This window comes from Podarcis liolepis (assembly GCF_965112155.1).
Source record: "Podarcis liolepis genome assembly, chromosome: 1".
NCBI classification, from domain to species: domain Eukaryota; kingdom Metazoa; phylum Chordata; class Lepidosauria; order Squamata; family Lacertidae; genus Podarcis; species Podarcis liolepis.
In genome coordinates, this window is record NC_139554.1 from 17,499,078 (window position 1) to 17,523,376 (window position 24,299).

Below are 24,299 nucleotides of genomic sequence, written 5' to 3' on the forward strand. Positions count from 1 at the left end.
CATCTCAAATAAAGCAAAATTGCCATCCATTCAGTTCAGCAGGGATGAAGTACTGGCTTTGTTTTTTATTCTGGCAGGCCCGTGCACAGCTTGTCTGAGGCCCAGGGTGGGAATCCCTGGATGGGCTGGGAGGCATGGGGCATTCTTGGCATGATTAAGGCAGGACTCAGAAGGGGCCCCTGGCCAGCTTTGCACTCCATGCAAAGTGTACCCAGCTACCCCCCTGCACCATTCAGAATCATGCAACTAAAATTGCATGAGGCAAGAGAATGGAGCTGTACATGTCCTATGTCTGTCCATCCCCACTGTCCCACACTGGCCCCTCCCTAGGGATGGAAAAATCTGACAATTTCAGTTTCTCTCAGTTTCTCATTTTCCCAATCGTAACGTTGCTCCTCAACATTTCCACCTCAGTGCAACTGAAAATAAACAAATCATGAAATGTCACCAGCATTTTAAGTGTGAATTTCTCCTAATATGCACGTTTTTGTATGCAATTTTGTCAAATCTAAACTTCTTTTCGTAGCAATTTTCACAAATACAATACATGCTATTTTACTGAACATATGCTTTTCTATGCACAGCTTACATGTATTTTTGACATCTTTCTTGCCTGGAGAAAAACACTGCAAAATTCAGAGAAATGAAAATGATTTTTTTTTTAAGAATGGCTGTTTTGGTTCACATATTCATTTGGAAAGTGCAGATTAGGTACATTCACCTTTAAATGTGAACTGAATCAAATTTAACCTCCATCCTTTCCGCTCCCTAACACTAATTCAGCCCTGGGGAGCATGTCTGCAGCTCACAGAAAAGAGCGACGGGCACATGCAGGGCAAATTGCACAGCCCTCCTCTCCTCCCTCATGTGATTATAGTCTCATGGCCCTGAGTGACCAAATACAACTTATAAATCGTACCAAGTCATGTTGCTCATCTGTGCACAAAACTGTAAAAATATTTTTCTTCCTCGCCATCATTTCAGCTAAAACTCCGGTTCATGCTCTTGCGCTCCCTTGCCTTGACAACTAAAGTTCTCTCTCGACTTCCCTTGTCACTTCCTAGTGATTTCTCTTCCATTCAAAACTCTGCTGCCAAAATCATTCACATTTCTCATCACAGAGGCCACGGGACGCTTCTCCTCAACCCCAAACAAAGGCTTCCCATCCTCTTCTGCATCTAAGGCAAGCAGTTTGTTGTTATTACTGAACTTCTTCATGGACTCTTCCCAGCCTGCAATTCTGCCCGTTTCACTTTTATATTCATGGCTGGGACTTTCCTTTCTCCAAATGGACCACCCCACAACTGCCAAGAAGTATCCTGCTCTCTTACATTATTAAATTTCAACCCCTGCACCTCCACACGCCTAGAACTCAGCTCTACACAGCAGCATGGTACCACTTCTATCTGTCTCCAACTCAGAAACGATCTCTGAAGCATCTGACTTAACCTCCTGCTGTAGAACTGTGGCCTAAACATTTTCTCTGGGGTAGTTCACTACTAAATATGAAAGACCACGTAAGATTGCTGATTGGGTGCCTGTAACTAGGGTTGGGAAGGCACCGAAGTGCTTGCCCTGAAAAACAATCGAGCCCTTTCAGTGAAAACAATTCAATTGGTTTTGCAAGCGTTTGACAAGAATAGTTGCTTGGCTACAAGCATCAACAATCTCCAGTATAAAAAAGATGCAATGAGATCATCATCTGCCACCAGCAAAGAAGCCTGCCAGGTCTTTCCTGGGTTCACTGGAACCCTCTATCAGCTGCTACCCTCTCCCCCTTCCTCAAGGCAAGGCTTTCCCCCTCCCTGAAGATGGAGGGAAGACTAGCAAGGATGGCAGGAGTGGGTGCCAGCTTGTTTGCGAAGGGCTATGCATGCTGCAAAATGCTGCTGCTCATTCAGGCTCCCCCACCACACTGCATTCTTCTGTGTTTATGTTCACTACCCTTCCCATTCCTTCCCCACCCCCTTATTTCTCACTAGGAATGGACAAATCCATCAGTTTTTGTTTCTCTCTGTTTCTGCTTTTTTCCAGTTCAGATCTCCACATTTGCAATTTTTTTAAAAAGTCCTCATGAAAATTCATCAGCATTTATTGCACATTTCTCCTAATGTACTCCATTTTCCTATGCCATTTTGCCCGACACAGACATTTTTGCAAGCAATCTCCCCTGATATAATGCACTTTATATGCTATTTCCCTAATATATGTATTATTATGCACACTTGTTCCTTAAATACATTTCTTTTAAGCTGGAGAACTACATCACAAAAATCTGAGAAATGCAAATCCTAACCAAAGTAGATTTCTTCCCCATCCCTATTTGTCCCTACTTATTCCATGCCACATTTTGTCTCCTCCTACTTTCAACATGTTGTTTGCAACTTTCTTGTGACAAGGGATCAGTCTTTTTGCTTTTGCCAAGTCTGTAAAGTGCCCTGCACATGGGATTTAATAGTATTTTAATAACCGCAGCACCACCAAACATTGTGACTAGCCTTAAGAGCCAAGTGGATATAGCAAGAGCTCCTTCCCTACCTTTCACTGTTCTTTTTACCGCTAGATGAACTGCTTGTGGATCCAGCTCGATTGCGGCTGATTTTGGAATCTCCATAGCTTTCCCTTCGGCCTCCAGGAGATACACGCTCAGCTGAGTTGGTTCTTTTGACAGTGCTAACAGAAAAGGAAGCATACCCAATTATAAAAAATAATACATTAGTCTGAGTCTACACGTCAAGCTCTTCAGAAGTACAATCCCCAAACAGTAATCTATGGTGAGCTGAAATTATTAATCCTTTAAAAAAAAGAAGAAGAAAAGAAAGAAACATGGGCAAACATGCAGAGGTTTATATTTCACTGTTTCGGGATGCATAACTTTTAACAAGAGTAAAAATAATTTATAAACATAAATGCAAATATAGGACCACATCCTGGTCTCAGTCCTTCTCAGGGATGCACAAGCACCCCAAGATTCCGTGGGGAAAATGTAGAATCTGTGTGGGTGTGTAGAGGGTCTTCTGCCCAGCAGAAACTGATACACATGGCATCATTTTCCCACTGGGGGTGCTGGGATCTGTTATCACAGTTCCAGACCTTCAGAAAGTATGCTTCACAAGCGATCTGGAGGACTGATCATCACCTTTCCCATCACCAGAGACATGTTGCTTGGCTCTTTGGGGAAAGGAAGTTATAGAGGTGGGGGAAGTGGTTTCCTTCATACTTTGTTTCATGTCTTAACAGGTCATTTGCCTTTTTCATTAAGAGATAGTCTGTAACAATAACAGAACTGACTTGACTCTTTTGGAACGTTTTGTACTTTCAGTCTTGTTGTTTATTATTAATATGTTTATAACTAAAAGGAAGACTGAATCAAGCTCACCTGGAACCTACTTGCAAGCAATGGAACAGGGGCACTCACTTCTGCCATTTTTGGTGACGTCCCTAGTCATGCTGATACAACGTCAACAGGCATGTTACGTAAGAATATATAACATATGGATCCATGCTTCTAAGTATTTTTACCTGAAACTAAACTCAAGTTAAATGCTTTGTGCCGTAAGTCATTTAACTGGGTTTAGTTCAAGGTCATAAATATTTCAGTCGTGGTTCAATATCTTTCACTGAAACATAGCCGTATTGTTAACTGGCTGAAATATATCAACACTTTAGATTGCTCTCATTAGGGCAATTGAGACCACGAGGCAGTGACCCACGCAACAAACACTTCAAGCTCAGTAGGACTTTGGATTTCTGCTTTGAGAACAGCGGTTATCTCCTTTAGCAAACTGGTTTGGAAAATGGGGAAAAGTTCCAAAAACAATTCACAATACTGATTGGTAGTAGTCAAATTCCTCTTCGGGTACACAAAAGTTCCCAGACAAATGAACTGAGAAGGCCTTACATATGGTATAAATAAAGATTATATAAACTAGATAAACCTTTACAGAATTGGTCAGAGAGCTTCCCTGGGTTTTGCCCTTGTGGGATAGCTCAGCAATGGCACCTTTGGGTGTTCCGATTAGGCCGCACACCTCCCATACATTTGCATCTAGGACTTGGATAAAAAACCGCAAGCAGATTCAAAGCGGCTTCAAAGCCAACAGCAGCACAAATTCCTGTAGGAGAGGGCTATCAATGGCTACCAGCCATAATGGCTGCTGTTCTACCTCCACAAATGGAGGCAGAAATTCTTCTAAATAGCAGCTCCTGGAAACCACAGGAGGGAAAAGTGCTCTTGGGATCATGTTCTGCTCACTGATTTCCCACCAAGCATCGAGTTGGCCATTGTGAGAACAGGATGGTGGATTAGACAGGCCATTGGCCCAATCCAGCAGGTTATTCTTATATTCTTATGTTAACAAGCAGTTAACAGTTTCATTGCACATAAAATGTTTGCATGTAAAGGCATTCGGATCAGAAAGAAATCCTCACCAAGAAGCAAGAAACGTTAGTATAGAAATGTTAGTACAGAAACAGAGGAAACAAAGTTAATACTCCTTAAAATGTAATATGAAAAGTGCTGGTTATGGGAACTTCCTTTTTCTTTCTTTCAACTACTCAAGCTTTTGCTTATTACTACAAATACATACTACTGGTGATGCAAACTGCTAATTTCATTATGAATGATGGGAGACAGATGGATGAACGAAAATGACATATTACAATACTAGTAAGAATTCCCTCACCTTAGAGCAGTTTTTTTCAGTTTGCATGCATTGAGAAGACTCACAGACCTGCTTAATCCATGAATGAGAAGTGCATAAACAAAGCAGAATAAAAGTGAATGCAGTAAAAATAAGAATGTACAGACAGAGAACATTCATATAAAAAAAAGTTAAAATACAAGACGTATACATTTTTCATGCAATCAATATACAATCCTGCATATTATGTGAAGCAGAATTAAGGAACTAAATCATTTAACAAGTTCCTTGTTCAGCTACCTTGATTGTTCAAGCTAACCGATAAACATAGCACCTTGAGCAAAAGATTCTGAGAGCCCCACAAAGAGTTTGCAAAGCACTTTAATATATTAAGCAATGCTTTCTGTATGTAGACATCTCAGGATCTTTTGGTTTTAAAAGTTAAAAAAACAAAACAACAAAACTGGTGAACACAGCCAGCAGTAATCAATGGAGGACAGACAGGAAACTCAATACTAGAGCAGTAAAGGGGTGGGGGGAGACAAGGAGGACAGTATAAGTTATACACACAGACAGACGTAGAAATAATGAATGGTGGTGTATAATTATTTGAAATGCCAGACATTCAAAATATCTTCACAGTACGTCAGGCAAGAAAGGAAGCAAATACTCTCCAATCATTCCAGCTAAAGATAGAATTCAGGTCACTTGGGGGGGGGGATGAGATGAAAAGGGGGACAACCATACACAGGAGTTAAGTTTTTAAAGAATCAACAGCACACAGTGACATGTTTTTTATATAAAAAAGAGGAACATTTCGTAACCAAGAGAAAATCTTCCCTACCTTGAGTAAATTTCTGTATGATCAGTATAGTTCATATCAAGGGACAGTTGACAGTGCTGTTTTCTAGGAACATAAACCACCATCTCTTCTCGAATTTAGCATTATTCAAGTAAGAGGGAGGCAAATGCTGTATTTGAATGACTTTGGGGGTTTTATGTTTGACCCTCTGTGGACCAACACATTTTTTTCCTCGTATAAATACATAAGAAATTATTTACATTTTGGGGTTCCTTTGAAGACAATAATTTCTTTCATATTTATGTTGAATACTTTAGTTATATTATTTCCTTAAGATCACTCTGGTTATCAGTGCTGTCCCTTTTTCTTTTCTGGCCCAGTTTAGGCAATACTCCTGTTAGTTTCCCCCAAGAACCACATGCCACACTCTTGAGGGCATTGACGGGGGCAGATTTGACCCACCCAGTGATTTCTTGGGGTGCTGAAGGCTCAAACTACATATCCTACCTGCTAGACCTGTAAAAGTTGGCATACATGATGTTCCATCTCCCACCCTCTCATTTTGCACACTAAATAAGTGAAGAGGGGTATAATCATCCAAATTCCTCCCCCTCCGTCACAGCAGCTGGCAGATGCTTCCCCATAGTTTGATCCCAAGCCATGGAAGAGTGTGCATGCATGTGTGCGTGAATGTGGAGGGTACGTTTGGGACTGCACCATGTGGAAGTGGCTGCTATACTAGTTAGGGTGTGGGTGTGGGTGTGTGGGTGTGGGTGTGTAGGTGTGTGAGAGCATGCATATGCTTTAGGAAACCTGAACTACGTGCAATCAAAGTAGCAGGCATCCCAAGACTGCACAACCTGACTACCCCATGCAATCGCATGGGGTTGGAGCCTCAATTTTCTTCCTCACACTTGGGCAACCAGAATAAGATCAGTCTTATGTTTTGCTGCAACTGGGTTAACAAACTCATGGGGTGTGTAGGGTGCTGGCAAAGAAAGATTAGTAGAGACATGCATCACAGAGGGGGCTGCATGTACTTTATGTTACCTGCCCTGCAACCCCAACTTCCACACTAAAGCTGGACTGTGTGACATGCATAAATTCTGCTTTTTCTACTTCTACTAATCTATGTCCTGTGCGCAAGCCCAAAACATTCAAACCAAACGCAGCAAACAAAGCTCACCCTAATCAGCTCCCTATCTCTTAGGTTAACTTATCCCACAAGATTGCTAAGAGACTAAAATGCCACTCTGAGTAACCTGAAAGGAGGCTGAAATACAAAATGAAGGCTAAAGGATTAAATAGAGACATCTTGGTCTTCCCGCCCCTCCTAATCCCCCCCCGCCCCACTTTATTTGTCTTGGGGTGGGTGCGGGGTTTTTTTCCTTGTCTGTTTTGGGGTGGCGGTGCTAGTGGTTCTGAGCATCCCCACTTTTTCTTCTGTGAAATGGTACCCACAGCTGTTTTTCAGATTTCCAATGTGCCCGCAGATGTAATCTCTTTGCAATTAACTCTGCAGTTTAGCATCATTTCATTTCCCGTTATAGACCACAGGTGGGTCAGCCAAGTGACCTCCAGTTGTCGTTGGCTACAATTTCCATCAACCCTGAATACTGGCCATGTTGGCTGGGGAAGGTGGGAGTTGTAGTCCAAGAATGTCTGGGAAGCACCATGTTGGCTATCCCTGCAATAGACTATGGAACAAGGGAAGGGACGCCCATGTGCTTAAGAGCACAGAATAAACATTTCCTGCAAACAGCACAGGAGAGAGAGAAGGAAACAGGCTTGTCTCATTACATACTTGCTCCCAGAGTAATTAAGCATGGTTGTGATTGCAAACATTTATAACCTGTAAGGATAATCACTTAAATAGCTTTGAATAAGAACTGAATACTTAAAAACTGCCATGCACATAGAATGCATGAGCACGCCAAATATTGTAGGATTCCCCCCACCCCTGCTGATGTAATGATGTTTTCTAGCCAAGTTACCTTTGCGCTGCCTAAGGTGACTAAATGAAAGCACCGCACTGATTCAAGCCGAGGTTAATAACACTTGCCTAGAGCCAACGATTTAAGAACGACAGGAAGTTTCATTATTACCCATGGGGCACTTCTCAACTCCCCATTCCTCTATTCAGATAAATTATTCAGAAGTGAAAACACAGTATATGATATCAGCTGTGATAAGAAGCGGCCTTGTACTCAGTCAGACCGTTGATCCGTTTAACTCACTATTATTTACTACTATATCAGCAGCAGTATACACAAGTACTATCAGCCACACTCCAGGGTTTTGGAACATTAACACTCCCAGACTGTTAGCGCACATTTGGGTTGCACATACTGTATTTTTCGTCCCATAGGACGCTCCGTCCCATAGGACGCACCTAGTTTTTTTGGGAGGAAATAAAGGAAAAAATTTTCCCCTTTATTTCCCCCCCAAAAGCAGGTCAGGGAAACAGAACCAGGTCGAGGAACAGCGGGATGGCGGTACTGCGCCTCCCTGCTGTCCCCCAAGCTTGTGAGGCTGGCCGATGTCTGCCCGGCGCGAGGGGTGCTCTGCATCAGGGCGCCCCCCCTGCGGGGCGGCAGGCTGCTATCCGCAGCGTGGGGAGCCCTGTGGGGAACTCCTGCAAGGCTCCCCATGCTGCGGATGTCTGCCGCTCAGCGGGCGGGGCGCCCTGAAGCAGAGCGCCCCCCGCGCCACTCAGACATCCGCAGCGTGGGGAGCCTTGCAGGAGTTCCCGGCAAGGCTCCCCATGCTGCGGATAGCAGCCTGCTGCCCGGCGCGGGGGGCGCTCTCCTTCAGGGCCATAGGCGCCGACTCCATGGGGCCTGAGGGGGCCCGAGCCCCCTCAAAAACTCCAGCAGAGTGCCGCCGCCGTCCCCCGCCTCCTCCCCACCTGCTCCCTCGCCAGCCAGCCAGCCAGCCAGCCGCGCGCCCTAGCCGGAGAGCCCCGGCCGTCCCCGTCGCGCAATCGGCTGGATCTCCCTTCAGCAGGCCGTGCTCACAACTCGGCCCAGGGACCCCCCAGCAGCGGATCTCCGGCCCAGCTGAAGAATCCGGCAACAAGCCCCCTCCTCCCCAATCGCTCCGGCTCTGCCGAAATACACTCCAAAACCCCCCAGATAGGCCGCCGGCCGCCAAGTCTCGTGGCGCCCTGAGCGAGGGTCTCTCCCCAACACCGCCACCTCGAACTGCATTCTCCCGGCTACCCGAGCGAACCAGCGGCAGCTTCCTGGGCGCTCTTCCCGACTCCGCCTCCGAAGAAGAAGAAGAAACAGCCCCCGCCGAGGTGCATCCCAAAAGTTGGACGACAACGCGTCCTGGTATGGCCCCCCCCCAATATTTTTTATAAGTCGGCGCCCCTGTTCAGGGCGCCCTGCCCGCCGGGCGGCAGGCTGCTATGGGAACTCCTGCAAGGCTCCCCACGCTGCGGATGTCTGCCCAGCGCGGGGGGCGCTCTGCTTCAGGGCGCCCCGCCCGCCGAGCGGCAGGCTGCTATCCGCAGCGTGGGGAGCCTTGTGGGGAACTCCTGCAAGGCTCCCCATGCTGCGGATGTCTGCCTGGCGCGGGGGGCGCTCTGATTCAGGGCGCCCCGCCCACCGAGCGGCAGGCTGCTATCCGCAGCCTAGACATCCCTGCCGGACCTCCCGTAGGGCTGCCTAGGCTGCGGATGTGTTCCTGAAGCCTGGAGAGCGAGAGGGGTCGGTGCGCACCGACCCCTCTCGCTCTCCAAGCTTCAGCGAAAGCCTGCATTCGCCCCATAGGACGAACCCAGATTTCCCCTTCATTTTTGGAGGGGAAAAAGTGCGTCCTATAGGGCAAAAAATACGGTATCTGATTTTTCTGTGTGCTCTTTTGTGCGTGCCTGACCACAAGAGTGCTTTCAGTTGAACTCTGCCTTAATGTTTCCCATCCACACTGGTAAGCTGCGCTTGATGGGATACATTTGCACTGTGTGCTGTTGTCCCTGCTTCTCAATTATAGTCATACCTTGTTACATTTGCTTCAGGTTAAATCTTTTCAGGTTGCGTCCCGCGGTGACCCGGAAGTACCGGAAAGGGTTACTTCTGAGTTTCGCCGCTCGTGCATGCGCAGATGCGCAAAATGACATCACACGCATGCGCAGAAGCGGCGAATGGCGGCCCACGCACGCGCAAACTGCTTTATGCTCATGTTGCGAACAGGGCTCCGGAACGGATCCTGTTCGCAGCCAGAGGTACCACTGTATTGCTCTTCCGCCCTCCCTGAATTCCAGAAACCTGAGGTCCATTGTAGGCAAGCACATGGACCTGTGTACAGTGCTGTTTTTAATACAAGGTTTATATATATATTTTACTACACACACACACACACACACACACACACACACACACACATCTGCCAGACTTGTACAAAACATCTGATTTAAAAGCATAAGTAGTGTGTGCCAGGGCCAACACTAGCCAACCAAGGAGCACCTTGCCAGCAGAAGGAGGGGGTGCAGTGACAGATGGCACTCAGCAAAATGTCACCACATATGAAAAAAAAAGCAGCTTGCCACACAATGTGCTTCGATTGAGTAGCATGCAAGTTTATGATGTACTCCCCCCCCCTTTACCACATTAAATGGGGGGGGGGAGGGAGAGAAGAGCAGGTTGCCACTTGGATGAGGACAACATTGTGTGGGTAATGCAAAAAAAAACCACAAAAAACAAAAGCACATATGCACAAATACGCTTTAAACTGCTGTGTGAACATCACCTTAGCCAGAAGTATTTCCCAGGGAAAAAGTGAACCTGGAACCTTTTGTATTCAAAGCAAGGTACTCTACCACTGAGCTCATCTCCGAATCTTGTGATAGACAAGATTGAAAACATGGAAGTATTCTCAATGTTACAATCTACAGCAAAGCTTCAACTGTGGAGGACTTTGCACAAGGAGTTTGGCTGTCTTAATTCTGGAGGACCATGTAATATATTACAAATTAACAGGCACAGAGCATTTACCCTTGGTGTGCCCTATAAATGTGCAAAGTGGATGCATTTGTTTATTTCACCATCTGTACAAGCTGCAGGGAGTTGCTGTTAGCTTTGGCTCTGCACCCCATGGCTGAATCTGCAGTCTCTGAAGCTTCCCTGACTCTTAAAGAGGTTTTAGGGGGAAACGACATTTGCTGTTGCTCAGAGGGTCAGAGCAAGGTGAACATACTCTTCCTTCCAATCTTTGTTTTTAAGATATAAAAAGGCTATTTATGGATGTAGATATTTATAGGAATTTGTCCAGGTTAGTGTCAATAATTCTATTTTACTATTACCATTTGAAGCTATTTCCTATCCCACTGTGCACACACAAAATATTATGAATAGTGTATTGCCTAACACACAACTTCATACATAAAACTGAAGTTAAAAATAAGCTGTTGTTTTCTGAAATGCATGTTTTGCTGCATCTGTCTTTGTATATTCTGCTATCATTCCTCTAAACCATGGGTAGGCAAACTAAGGCCCGGGGGCCAGATCCAGCCCAATTGCCTTCTAAATCCAGCCCGCGGACGGTCCAGGAATCAGCGTGTTTTTACATGAGTAGAATGTGCCCTTTTATTTAAAATGCATCTCTGGGTTATTTGTGGGGCATAGGAATTCATTCATTCCCCCCCCCAAATATGGTCCGGCCCCCCACAAGGTCTGAGGGACAGTGGACCGGCCCCCTGCTGAAAAAGTTTGCTGACCCCTGCTCTAAACCAACCTTTCTTAACTGGTGCTGTCCTTCCTGGCTGGGGCTGATGAGAAGACACCATTTTACAGCCTACTGTAAAAGAAAGTTCTTAGCATACACTTATATCTGCCTCTTTGACAAAGTGTTCTGAGCCTCAGAAAAAAAGACAAGTGATGATGACAAGGTTACAGAGAGACTCACTCCTAATGGATTCAGGTGGATTTGAAAGTATAAGCATTGCCTGCACCTGCATTAGTTACCAAAATTATTTCATCATTTGTGGAGTATCAATGCTCACGTGGACTTTGCAACGTGCTCTATCATAGTATGGCAGGTGCACGATGACTACGCTGATGAGTTCTCGATCTGACTTCGTTGCCCATGGTAAGTTAGACTGGATGGGAGGGTCCAGTGTGTTAACACTTCTTCTGCTTTTACAGACACAACATGCCTCATGAATCTGCCTCCCATTTCTTACCATATTAGAGAAGGAAGCACCAACATGCATATGCATGTTCCTTTGTGCTGGCAAGAAACTTGAATCCTGTGGGGAATCACACACACCCGTTTTACACCAGGGCAATTGTTACAGCACGCTGCAGGCTCACTTTCTGGTTAGTATACCATCTCTGTGCTGTACAGACCCTAAACTCCCCACCACCACCACCACAGAGAATCCTTCATCTGTGAATATCTTACTGTCATCCCAAAAGAAGCCCTGCTCAAAACACAACCACATTGCCAAGTGGCTTGGCACAAGAACCAAAGAACATTACAGTCACTTGCCACTCAAAGAAATCATTCGTTTTATATATATATATATATATATATATATATATATATATATATATATTTCCAGATTAAAATATTGGGCAGAGGCTAGTCAAGCAACGTGGCAATTTAGCATAAGTGCTTTTAGAAGATATGACTGGAAATTGTAAAAGCATCTTTAAAAAGTACCCTTACACATGTGAACAGTGGGAAGAAAGCGTTGGGATTTTGATCTCACTATGCTTTCGAGGGATTTCGCTGACTGCCTGTCATGGATGAAAATAAGCAAACTTCAGAAAATGAAAGTAATGGAAGAACAGGAACTGTAATTTTATACAATTTGGCAACAGAAAGAAAACTACTGGAGGAGCTACCGATCAAGCGTATTTGCTACTCTTGTTGGTTCGGTAAAGAAACAAAGGCACTCATTTTCAGAATAGATTACAAAATCCCTAAGTAGACATTTCCTGCTCTTAACCTCAAATTACAGAGGAAAGAAAATAACAGCCTAATTATGCGCTCCTTTAGAATTCTTGCAACAACATTAATCCTGATTAATTAATCTAGCATGAATAAAGTTGAAGATATTTCTACAAGGTTTCCAATTGTAATTTGGCTTAATTATCTAGAAATTTATCTCGAAAGTTTCACCCAGAGAGCAATAAATACTCAGAGGAGCAGTTTTAGATGCTGAAGGCAGGCAGGCAGTAATATATATACACCAGATAGATAGATATTGAATACCTTTTTGCTGCTGGTGACACAATTTCTTTTCTGGTTCCTGATGGAGAAGGTAGAGAGCCACTGGGTTTCTTTGGTAGAACAGTTCCATTATTAACAGTAGTCTTTAAAGGCAGTGTTTGTACAAGGGGTCTTGCTGTTAAAAAAAGAAAAATAGATGTTCAAATAGAGGATTACAAGTATACAGTCTGTCTGATGAAAAAAATACAGGGTTTGCAAATGTTTCTGTGTTTCTTCATAGCTGAGTCAGACCACTGGTTTATCGAGCCCAGTACTGTCTACAGACACTGACAGCAGCTCTCAAGGGTTTCAGCCAAGAAGTTTCTCCCAGTCCTACCTGTTGACTGAACCTTAGACCCTATGCATGCAAAGCAGAACCTTTACCATTGGGCTATGACACTTCCCCCGCATTATGAGAAATAAGGATTATTTCAGTCTACAATCAGGGTGCAAGTCAGTAGCCTTAGAAATTGCTTCCTAAATTTTAAACTGCAATCCTATGTGCTCTGTGCACAGAAAGCAGGAAGTGGGTCTTCAATGGGGGCTGCACAGGAGACCTCAGCTCTAGATGGTGGCATAGCATGGTTTGCCAGATTCCGGGGCAGGCAGGTGCACATGTGCGCCAGGGCGGGTGGGGAGCAGAGGGTGAACAAAGCTCGCCACACCAGCCCAACCCTCACTGCTGCCAGAGGACCACCCTGATTGGAACCAAGCGGGGCTGTACTGTGCCATCTGTCTGCCCTAGCAGGGTGAAGCCCGGCTTGTCAATGCGGTCCTTGGATCATCCCAGCTTCATAAAGTGGTTCAGGGCTGACAGGATGGCATGAGAAGGACGCAGCAGCCATGCCCCCTTCAGTCCCAGCCTCATCAATGAGATCAGCTCATTTATCAAGCAACTGCCCAACTTTTCCTACTGAAAATCTCTGGGGCACAAGCCAGTATGGAGACAACAAGACACCCCTTTCAGCCTTGCTGATGTGGTCCAAAGGAAAGCAGAGCAAGACATCTGCTTAGCGGCAAAAGTTGCCAGAAGGAGGTGTACAAGATTTGTGTAAGGTTTACTCCTTAGCCATTTCTTCTCCCAAAGATGTCCCTCAGAAAGTAATAATGAACAGAGTTTACCTAATAAAAAATTGTTAAATGAACTGTCATTCATAGATCTGATTCATCCAGAAAATGATTCATTTTTCAAAGCATGTACAAGGATATACACTAGATTATCAGTATTTCATGTCTCACCTTCTGAGACATCAGAAAAGAAGAAAAATGATGTGGTCAACCTTCAGGAGTGTTGCAGCCACAAATACATAGGTCTTTCCATATATGGAATGCTGAACAAGCTTTCTTCATATACTATGCAGGACACTGTCGGGTACCTTAGGAAAAGGAACACTTTCCTAGCCAGAGCATGCTTCAGATAGACTAAACACTTCAAAATCAAACTGCAAGTTTGATCAACTGTATACCAGAAAAGAAGTTGAGACCACAAACTTCTGTCAGATAATTCCAAGGACTCAATATACTTGACTGGTCCGAAAAATATCAAAATTATTGCAACATTTGCTCAGGTCTAAGGAGTGAATTTGAGAGGGAATGTTTGAAATCGATACCTTTGGTAGGTCCTTTCTTGTTCTGCATGGCCTGTTGCTCCTCAGTAATGTTCAAGCGCCTAACAACATCTGCCAGAGCAGACTTGAGCAGCTGGATGTCATCTTCCTGCATTTGAACACGTTGCTCCAGCGAAGCAATGCGGTCTGTCACCTCCATGCTGCTAGCGGCAGAGGCACTGTCATCTAAAAAGAGTATTTTAGAAAGATGGGGTTTTATTTTGGAAATTTGTCATGAGGTATAAGGAAACATCATCACCTGAGAACTTTTACTAACCATACAAACTATTTCCCTACTATTATCAATGTTAGGATTCAATTGCAGCAGGTTGTTAGAAGCCAAGCTAAATTTTAGATCTTAAAAACCTACAAAATCAACCTTCAGAGTTTTGTTTACTATATCGTACTTTGCTAAGCAGAACTTTCATTTTCAAAGCAGAACTAGATTGTAACAAAGAAGTCAATCCAGCATCACTTCTCTTTCTTTTAAGGTGTAAAAAGCAGGAAATCTACAGCATGATGTGAAATGACAAAATGAAATGAAAGACTTTACAGCAAGGTATTTTTCACCTTGGTCAAAAGTCAACACAGTACATGTTTAAGAGCCCAATACAAATGCAAACAAAACATTAAAACATGGCTATTTTTATATAGGAACAGTTATAGTAAGATTATGGAGCAACCTTACCGACCACCAGTTAGTCATCAGGGTTTGATACTAAAACAGGCCCCAATGATTGAAATGTGAAGTAAAAGAAAATTCCTCAGCCAAATCTAATTGCATTTAGAAACCGCCATGGGGCTCAGCAGCAGATCATTTTGCAATATAGCTATATGAGGTATTAATCCCAAAATTAAGATTTAACAGGCACTTTGGCATTCATATAAGATTCCACAGACATGAAGCATGCCTTGAAGAGACATAAGGCCTACGCTGATCTAATAAGCTTGTACTTTAACTCAGCTGGAAGTAACAAGAATTAGCATACTGGACAGACAACCCCGTCACAGACTGGATGTAAAACATCATAAAACAAACTCAACTTAGCAAGTATCCTTCTAAATTCAATATGACTTTACATAGTTCCAGTCAATGAGTTTGACTGGAATTTGCCCCCCCCCCCTTCAGCAATTCCATCAACAGTTCCACCATGTGCAACAGCTATGCAGCCAGTGATTCTAGCCCTCTGCACTTGACTCTTCCTAATGCATCTTTCACAGCCTTCTGCTTGTCCACAGCAAGAATACAGACACAAGCATGGGTTAGATTCAAAACTTACTTCGAAATGAAATACATCAGTATTGTCAATTTAGCCCCCTTCCCTAATTCCTTGATACCAACACCCTCTGCAAAAATGGCTGGGGTAAAAGACAACAAGGGAGGCGGACGGTACTTTGTGCTAGGTCAACCCTTTATACTAAATATTTGGGTGGGCGTGAAGCTCACATACACCCAACATTTTTCATTCCCAGAACAGTAGCTGTGCCAGCATGAAGTTAAGCTGTGGTGGTGGCTCAGCAGACATATAACTTTTTTAAAGGCGGCGCGGCGCAAATGCAGGTCTACAATGAGAAATAAATTTATTATAAGAACTGAAGCCAGACAGCAGCTACTGAAAACAATGAGACAGCAATACAGGTTATGTCTGAGTCCTGTCCAATACATTTTAATGTTATCCCTTCCCCTCCCTTCTGTTCTTATCGTCATAAGTTTCACCTTTGTGCATCGTTCCTCCTAGATTTGCATGCATTAGGAATCCTCCCCCGAAGAACTATACACCCCCATCGTTCAGCCCAGACACTGAGGTCCAGCGCCGAGGGTCTTCTGGCGGTTCCCTCACTGTGAGAAGGGAAGTTACAGGGAACCATGCAGAGGGCTTTCTCGGTAGTGGCGCCCAACCTGTGGAACGCCCTCCAATCAGATGTCAAGGAAATAAACAACTATCTTACTTTTAAAAGACATCTGAAGGCAGATTTTTTTGAATGTTTAATGCTGTATTGTGTTTTTAATATTCGGTTGGAAGCTGTCCAGAGTTGCAGGGGAAACCCAGCCAGATGGGCAGGGGTTTTTTTATTTATTTATTTATTATTATTATTATTATTATCATTATTATTATTATTATTCTGCAGAGACCTTTGAGGGAACTATGTCTCCAATGAGCCGCCAAGCCCACTTTTTGCACACACCACTCCAGGAAAAGAGGAGGGTTGTTTTGGGGATCAGATAGGGCAGATGGGTAGGGAAGCATCCTCTGATCATAATCCAAAATGGGGGGGGGGGGAATTAATGGGTCTTAGAGTTAACCTCTCCTTTGGAGGAAAGCTTTTAAGAGCCCCAGAAAATAATTTCCAAGCAAAGTTGGGAGGAATTCAACTTATTTCCTTGGAATGAATTCCAACTGTGTTCAAAGGCACGTATGTCTGGGACTGAAGCCTGAACGATAAGAGTCATATGATGTATGTCTGTAAATTGCCTTGGTAGGCAATTCACAAGTTAGTAAACAATAAATAATATAGCAAGAAATATTCTTCAAATAACGTTTGAGAATGACACGTTTATTTAAAAATCCACTAGGAGAGGTGTGCCAGTTATCTCTGGGTACACCATATAAGCTGTCAATAGCTGTAGAATGTCTTCATTAAAAAAAAAAAAAGTTTTTCAATTTAAATACTGCCTAGACAATTTTTTTAAAAAATAGTATTTCCTGGCTTTTGTTTCACAGACATAAAGCACATGCTCTTAACATTTAGCTCATCGCTGAGGACCATATGTTCCCAAAAGAGTGTTCTGTATAAATGGGAATGCTCATCACGCTGCTCCTTTTCTTTCCCTGCTAATTAATCCATGATCTCACTGGATAGATTCTGCATGACTCTCTCCAGGACAATACAGGGTGATTAATCCATCCCCACAGTACCTTCCAATTTTAAGCCATCTTGTCGCTGAACTGAGCAGGGCATGAAGATGTATCAGAAATGTGATAACAAACAAAGGCTGCGCTCTCAACAAGCAGGCCCAGTTTATATATACAGTGGTGCCTCGCAAGATGAAAAGAATTCGTTCCGCGAGTCTTTTCGTCTTGCGATGTTTTTCGTCTTGCTAAGCACGGTCCGTCGCAACTGCGCCTCTTCAAGCGTCTTTTTAAAAAAAAGCAAGACGTTTTCGTCTTGCGAAGCAAGCCTATAGGGAAATTCGTCTAGCGAAGCAACGCAAAAACGGAAAACCCTTTCGTCTAGCGAGTTTTTCGTCTTGCGAGGCATTCGTCTTGCGGGGCACCAGTGTAATGGAGATAAAATCAAGGCTTTCCAAGAAAGGTAGTTTAGAAGAAATATCTTCCACTGCTATTTGAGCAGGCAGATAAATTTTAAGAACACAAGAGCGAGAAAACTTTTTGAGCAGCCATCGGGAAACTAATATCCGCAGTAGCTAAACCTGCGGAATATTTACAGTATTCCAAGATGCCTCATTTCAAACAGGGGTCTCATGGCTACAGAGGCCCAAGAACAGGTAGAGAGAGGAGACTGAACTATAGCATCTGTGGGAACTTGGGCTTCTTTTTGTAGGAAACTCAGCATCATCCTACAACTCAAGGGTTATGGAACATTTGGCATTGATGAGAGTTGGAGTCTACCAACATCTGGAAGGCATAGGTTCCCCACTGCTGCTACCACGACTCACTGTGGTATCTGAAGCCAACAGTTATCACTGAAAGTAGGCACAATGGACTGTGTGGACAAAATGGTTCTCTAAACAAGGGTGCCTGGTGTTTTTCTGTAGGGGAGGTCTCCCCTAATATTGTCTGCAGCCCCTGTTTTTAAGCGCTCATGAAATGCACTCATTTGGGTCTTTAGTGTTGCAGCTGCAGCTTTCTGGAATCAGTTAGCAGGCAGATATGTTTTAACCGCCCATTTCACATCAGTGACTTCTACTCACGGGGGAAGGGAAATCCAGTGTTACTATCCCGATACTAGAGAGAAGGGAGTTTACATTTAGGGCTGACATTTTCAGCTGTAGTCCTATGTATCTCATAATGCTTAGTTTCACCCAAAGTTCACACTGCTGAAAGTGATAAATAGTATAGATACAAGGAGTTGGATCCAAACATTTTGCTCTGTTCACACATACACTCCTACTGTGGCTCTGCTCCAAGCCCCTCTTGAAGCTGCTTTTCACCACACAGAGCAGCCATTTAGAATCATAGTATCATAGAGTTGGAAGAGACCACAAGGGCCATCGAGTCCAACCCCCTGCCAAGCAGGAAACACCATCAGAGCACTCCTGACATATGGTTGTCAAGCCTCTGCTTAAAGACCTCCAAAGTAGGAGACTCCACCACACTCCTTGGCAGCAAATTCCACTGTTGAACAACTCTTACTGTCAGGAAGTTCCTCCTAATGTTTAGGTGGAATCTTCTTTCTTGTAGTTTGGATCCATTGCTCCGTGTCCACTTCTCTGGAGCAGCTAGTGTTTGGCTAGTGTTACTCATGTACACATTAAGAAGGCCTTTAAAAGGGAATAATACCTTTGGACCCTCACTATTCAGACTACATTACATCCACCCTCTTCCATCTGCACTGGCTTCATGTTTAGGTCCAGGCCTTTTCAAGGCACTATGAAACCTTAAATGGCTTAGGACCTGGGTACTTGAAGGACCACCTCCTCTTATATGAACCAGCCCAACAGTTGTGGAAATCAGCAGAAGCCCTGCTGTGTGTTCTGCTGCCAAGACAGACCCACTAGGCATTGTCACGAGACATATGAGGGGTTTTTTTATGGCAGCACCCAAGCTAGAGAGGTTTCTCCCAAGGAAAGATCAACTAACACTGTCTTTGATGGTTTTAGATGGGCAGCAAATGTCTTTTTATCCCACCAAACCTTTAACAGCTTTTAAATTGTTTGTTAAAAGACCTCATTGAAATGCAGGCTTAATGTATTATTTTTAATTGCTGGTCTTGGTTTTTGTCATATTGAGATACACATTTAATGCTGTAAGCCACCTTGGGAGCCAAAGAATCCCATTGTTTAGGAAAGTATTTCAGTGTTCGGAGGACTACAGAGAAGTTAGGAGTACAAATACACACACACACACACACACACACACACACACACGATTTTAGTTACTTCCGCTTGCAAAAATGTAGTTCTGAATAGACACTGCTGTTTATTTCTCCGAAAAGCAAAGCAATAGATACACATGCACACACCTTTGTGCATAAGCCAACATCAAACTTAAGATATATCACCTGGCCCACTGTTTCCCAAACATTTCAAAATCAGATGCCCCAACTCTCAACTTAGAAACTGAATGCAGCATCTAAAACTCCTATGCTAATTCTCCCCCCCACCCCAAGAAGCTTCTACACATCCTGGCGCTGCATAATTTGTCACCTACTCCTCCATCTCAGTAACCCCAATGTGGCAAAACTTGCATTTTGGGGAACCTTAAGCCCTGGCTCTTGAAAGGCCTACTCCCAATAAGACATGCAAGGTAGTTTATACCTTTCCTGAGAGTATCCCATGCCACACTCAAGAAATACCGACTACATCAAAATAGAACTACAAAACCCTATTAAATTTAAATCTATAGAGAGGGTGAACTGTGGAGCTTGTATGATTTTTATGTAAACTATTTAAAAGCGAAGAGGGCAGAAGCATGGTATACTTAATTAAAAAGTAACAAATATATTACCGGCATAATGAAGTACAATTACTATTTAAAGAGTCCCTTGAATAGCAGCCAAAGGTATGATTTCCTAGTGAAGATCCAATGGTTTAATTTAGAATTCTGAATGTTGCTTTATTCATAACTAAAATGCTTATCGTTTTCCTACTAGTTTTCTTAGGGAAGGATAGCTTAAGTATTAAATTCCCACACATGTTGATGCATGATATTAGCCTACAGCACTCAAAAGCATGTTTGTTCTTAAAAACCTACAGTGAACTCTAAATGCAATGTAATCAGCATGTAGGAATGAGTTAGAGTAGTAGTAGCATTCCTTCATTACATACATTTCTTCTGCAGTATTTAACAGACATGAATGAATTTCACTAGTTGTGGGGGGCTTGTTTCCTGCACTCCCCTACATTTAATTATTTGTATGTCATCAAATATTGGGGTTTTCTGTATAAGGGTTTTAGTTAACTATACAAAATATACTCACAAGTGAAAATACACTCACACGTGTATATAAATACACAAAATGTTGTCAAGAGTTTGAGGGTGCCAGATCCCTCTAAATCTCTGGTTCCAGTACGTGTTAAAGGCTATTTAAGCCAGGCTACCTTCGTGTGTTCAGACGATCACCTACCTGATGGGCCATTAAGGAAAGGGGGCTCTGTGAGAGATTACAAATGTTTGGGGCTCCTTCAATGCAGAGTTAGTTAGAAGACAAACGAAGAGCTGGGAGTTAAGGGAGTAAGAAGCTGGATGCAAAAAGCAGCAAGCTGGAAAGCCAGAGAGTCTAATTTCTGTTTGATTTCTGATTGAATCCAAGGCTGCAGCCAATGCCAGAATTAGGGCAATGCAGGCGGTTTCTCTGCACAGGGCGACAAGCCCATGGAGTCCAAAATAGAAGGCAAGAAGGAGGAGGAGAGCTTGAAAATAAGGAGGGCCAGATTTTGTCCTTTCTCAGGGCAACATATTATCAAAGTCTCTCTCTCTCTCTCTCTGTAAATATATATATTGCATATATGTGTAAATAAACCATGTATATTAAGGATACCACGGTCTCCGCTGTGCGTCATTTCCAAAAGGAAACACGGGGCCTGGCTAAGTCTGGGTAAGTGCCTGGAATCTTGTACAGCTTGGAGATTAGGGCGCCATGCAGCAATATTATCACATGTGATATAGCCAGACTTAAGCATCTTTCTGTGAGTTTCAAGAGAAGAGTTAAGCACCTGCTTTTAGCACACACACACCCGCCACCCCATATAAGCAACAAGTCTATTAAAGTACTTTACTTTGGGTTTAATCGTGTATGTGGAATTCTGTTCTTAAGACCAAACCAGACAAAACGCTAAATGCATCACTTGGAAGTTCCATCTTTTTTTGTGCTTTTGTTTTTCATACTTAATAGCAGCCTTGGGAGGACATGATTTTTATCAGGGTTGTGGTGTACAGGGTTGGTTTAGTTATCCCTGTCCTCTTCCACCACAACACTGAAGAATTCCTCAGACTTCAATGGGGGAGAAAGAGGTCAATATTTTCACTATGATCCCATATCCTGTAACTGCTACTAACTGTAAAAAAAAAATCGCAAACAACCAAATATGCAAATTCAAGTGATGCATTTAGCATTGCCTCTAGTTTGGCCCTAAAATGTAAACATTTAGAGAGAATATCCTGTTTGTGATTCCCACTAAGGAAATCTTTCCATATAAAAACAAAAGAAACCTGGCAATGCCTGACAACAATCTAGCAGGCAACAATAATAGACATTTCTTGTGTTTGGTCAGCTTGGGCGGTAGACCTCTCCTCCCATATCAAAACCAACATTTGCTGAAAAAGCTGAATTACAAGTTTTTTTGGCAGCCAACAATAAAGACACGTCTTCCACTCCACTTTATATGCCGAGAGAAGCTTCTGGATCCCCACTGCGCTAAATAATTCAGCAACACTGGCAGTTAACTGAATATATACTATGCAGTATATAATAATTTTAAGTTATACTAGCTTTAGGAAACGTCTCCAAGCCAAAGTCCAAAATGATCTAAATACAGTGGTGCCCCGCAAGACGAATGCCTCGCAAGACGGAAAACTCGCTAGACGAAAGAGTTTTCCGTTTTGGAGGTGCTTCGCAAAACGAATCTCCTATGGGCTTGCTTCGCAAGACGAAAAAACCGCTAGACGAAGAGAATCACAGAACGGATTCTTTTCGTCTTGCGAGGCATCACTGTATCTAATCTTTCACAAGACAAACTGACTTTTTTAAACACACACACACACTTGCCTATGTGGAACCTGATAGTCAATGATTGATGGTTACTTTAAAGAAAAAGCTGTTAGGGCTACATTCAGTTAAACTGTTATGCTAGGAGAAGCCATCACGACAACTCCCAGTAGCACAAGGGGACTTCCCCTTCTCCCCAAATCTCCTCTGGAGGATAGGGAGAACCCCCAAAACAGCGGGCAGGGGCAGAAGAGGGACGATTGTTCAGTTGGGTCAAGCAGAAATGCTTGCGCTGACAGTACCATCTTCTTAGTGCTACGCTGAATACAACCCTTAGGCTATATAACATTCATGTTTTGGAAAAGGGATAGGAATGTCAACAGAAAAATGCAAAATTTTACCAATGTATTTGCCTGGTGTGATATCAGAATGTCTCCCACAGGCCTGGTACCGGAAGTGACCAAAACTTTTCCAATAGTTTAAATGTGCCTCTGTGTGTTTTCTATTTTGAAACAAGAGTCAGGTCTTGTCTTTCATGACCCCATTCTGCATATACCTGGCATGTTCCCAGGCCACACGTCTTGCTTCCATATGGGGCATCTTCATATGAGGGTTTTGCCTTATCAAATAAACGATGTGTTCAGCCATTCATTGTGGACTGTCAAGGACTATGGAGCTTAAACAAGATACCTCTTGGTTAGAGGCTGTTCTAATTAAGTGAGGCTGTGCACTCAAACCTGAGATCTCTTCCAGTACAGAAAGAGTCTACCGAAAATGTGCAACATCAGCCCCTGTGCCTGGCAAGCAGACCAAGAGCTCTGGATTGAGAAGATCTCCTATATTAGGAGTGTGGATTTCTGCCCTTACTTGTTCATCAGAGGAATGCTAGCTGACCTTCAGACTCCAGATGTTTCCAGTTTTCTGCTGCTTCCAGCTTCTCCATAGGCTCCAGGTCTAGATTCAAGTATCTCCAGCCTAGTCCTGACAAGAGTCATTCCAGAAAAAAAAGCCTTCAAGTACTTGCTTGCTACCGTATCCGTTTTCCAGAGTTGCATTTATTTTGGAGCGTTTGGAAAACTTGGGTTTCCTGGACCCTCTTTAGTATTTAATCAATGTTCCACTGTCACATGTACTGCAGTTATACGTTTGACTCTGGTAACTTCTGAATTTGTTGCATGTGGCATTGCTGGTCAGTGATTGTATTCATCTCCTCTGGTTAAGAACATATTTCTTTACCATTTGCTATGTAAAGAATACATGGATTGACTCCAGGTGAAGGGCAGAAAATCTAGCACATAAATGTTTTAATAAGTAACTAAATATAGGTCATTACAAAAAATGGTGTAATGCTCCTCTGTGCTCACGTTCTTCATTTTCACGGCTTGACTACAGCAACAACCAACTTATCTTCACTTCTCTCTCCAGTTTTCCTCTTTCCCATGTACAGCTCTGCATTGTTTATGCACGCCAACACACAAGAGTGCTTCCAGATGGGTGTTTACTGTGGGATCAGTGCTCCTCACGCTAGTTTTTCACAGTGTTCATACAATGTTGTTGGCATCAAAATGCCTGCCCATTATTCCCCATTTCATTTAACTTCAGTTGACCTTTTGCAAGGAAACTCCGATAAGTAAAAGGGGAAAAAAGCCTTGCTGATTCTGTTGCAGTATCTCAACGGCCTGTTTGCAAATTAAGTTCCCATCTGGAAGCATGCTTAACACTGCTATTTCAATATAGCCATCAGAAGAAAACACTGAGGTAACTAGGGACTCACCCACACTTACACTTGTCCCACTGCTTTCCCCCAGAAAACCTGCTCTTTAGAACTGCAGTCATAACTCGTACTCCATCTGCTTGATGTTGCGTCTTTTTGCGTTACATCCCGCTGTAACCCGGAAGTACCGGAAAGGGTTACTTCCGCGTTTTGCCACTCGCGTATGCGCAGAAGCACTAAATCGCGCATGTGCAGAAGTGCCAAATCGGGTCACACGCCTGCGCAGACACAATGCTTCGAGTTGCGGGCATTTCACGTTACGGACGGGCCTACGGAACGGATCCTGTCCATAACACGAGGTACCACTGTACTGGTTACAAACTTAATTCGTTCCGGAGATCCGTTCTTAACCTAAGACCGTTCTT

General features: G+C 43.5%; 1 protein-coding gene across 7 annotated transcripts in view; it reads right to left on the reverse strand.

Annotated features, from left to right (window-relative positions):
• The window catches only part of EML1 (EMAP like 1), a 136,638-nt gene that overhangs the window by 33,310 nt on the left and 79,029 nt on the right, over positions 1 to 24,299 (reverse strand). For 4 of the 7 annotated variants that reach the window (XM_083517573.1, XM_083517572.1, XM_083517571.1 and 1 more), the window contains exons 2-4: positions 14,274 to 14,456; positions 12,667 to 12,799; positions 2,539 to 2,673 (exon numbers count right to left, since the gene is read on the reverse strand). In XM_083517573.1, the coding sequence (XP_083373699.1) occupies positions 2,539 to 2,673; positions 12,667 to 12,799; positions 14,274 to 14,456 (451 nt within the window). Of the gene's footprint in view, positions 1 to 2,538; positions 2,674 to 4,685; positions 4,734 to 12,666; positions 12,800 to 14,273; positions 14,457 to 24,299 lie in introns of all 7 variants that reach the window. The other 3 variants (XM_083517569.1, XM_083517568.1, XM_083517567.1) reach the window with 1 other exon arrangement.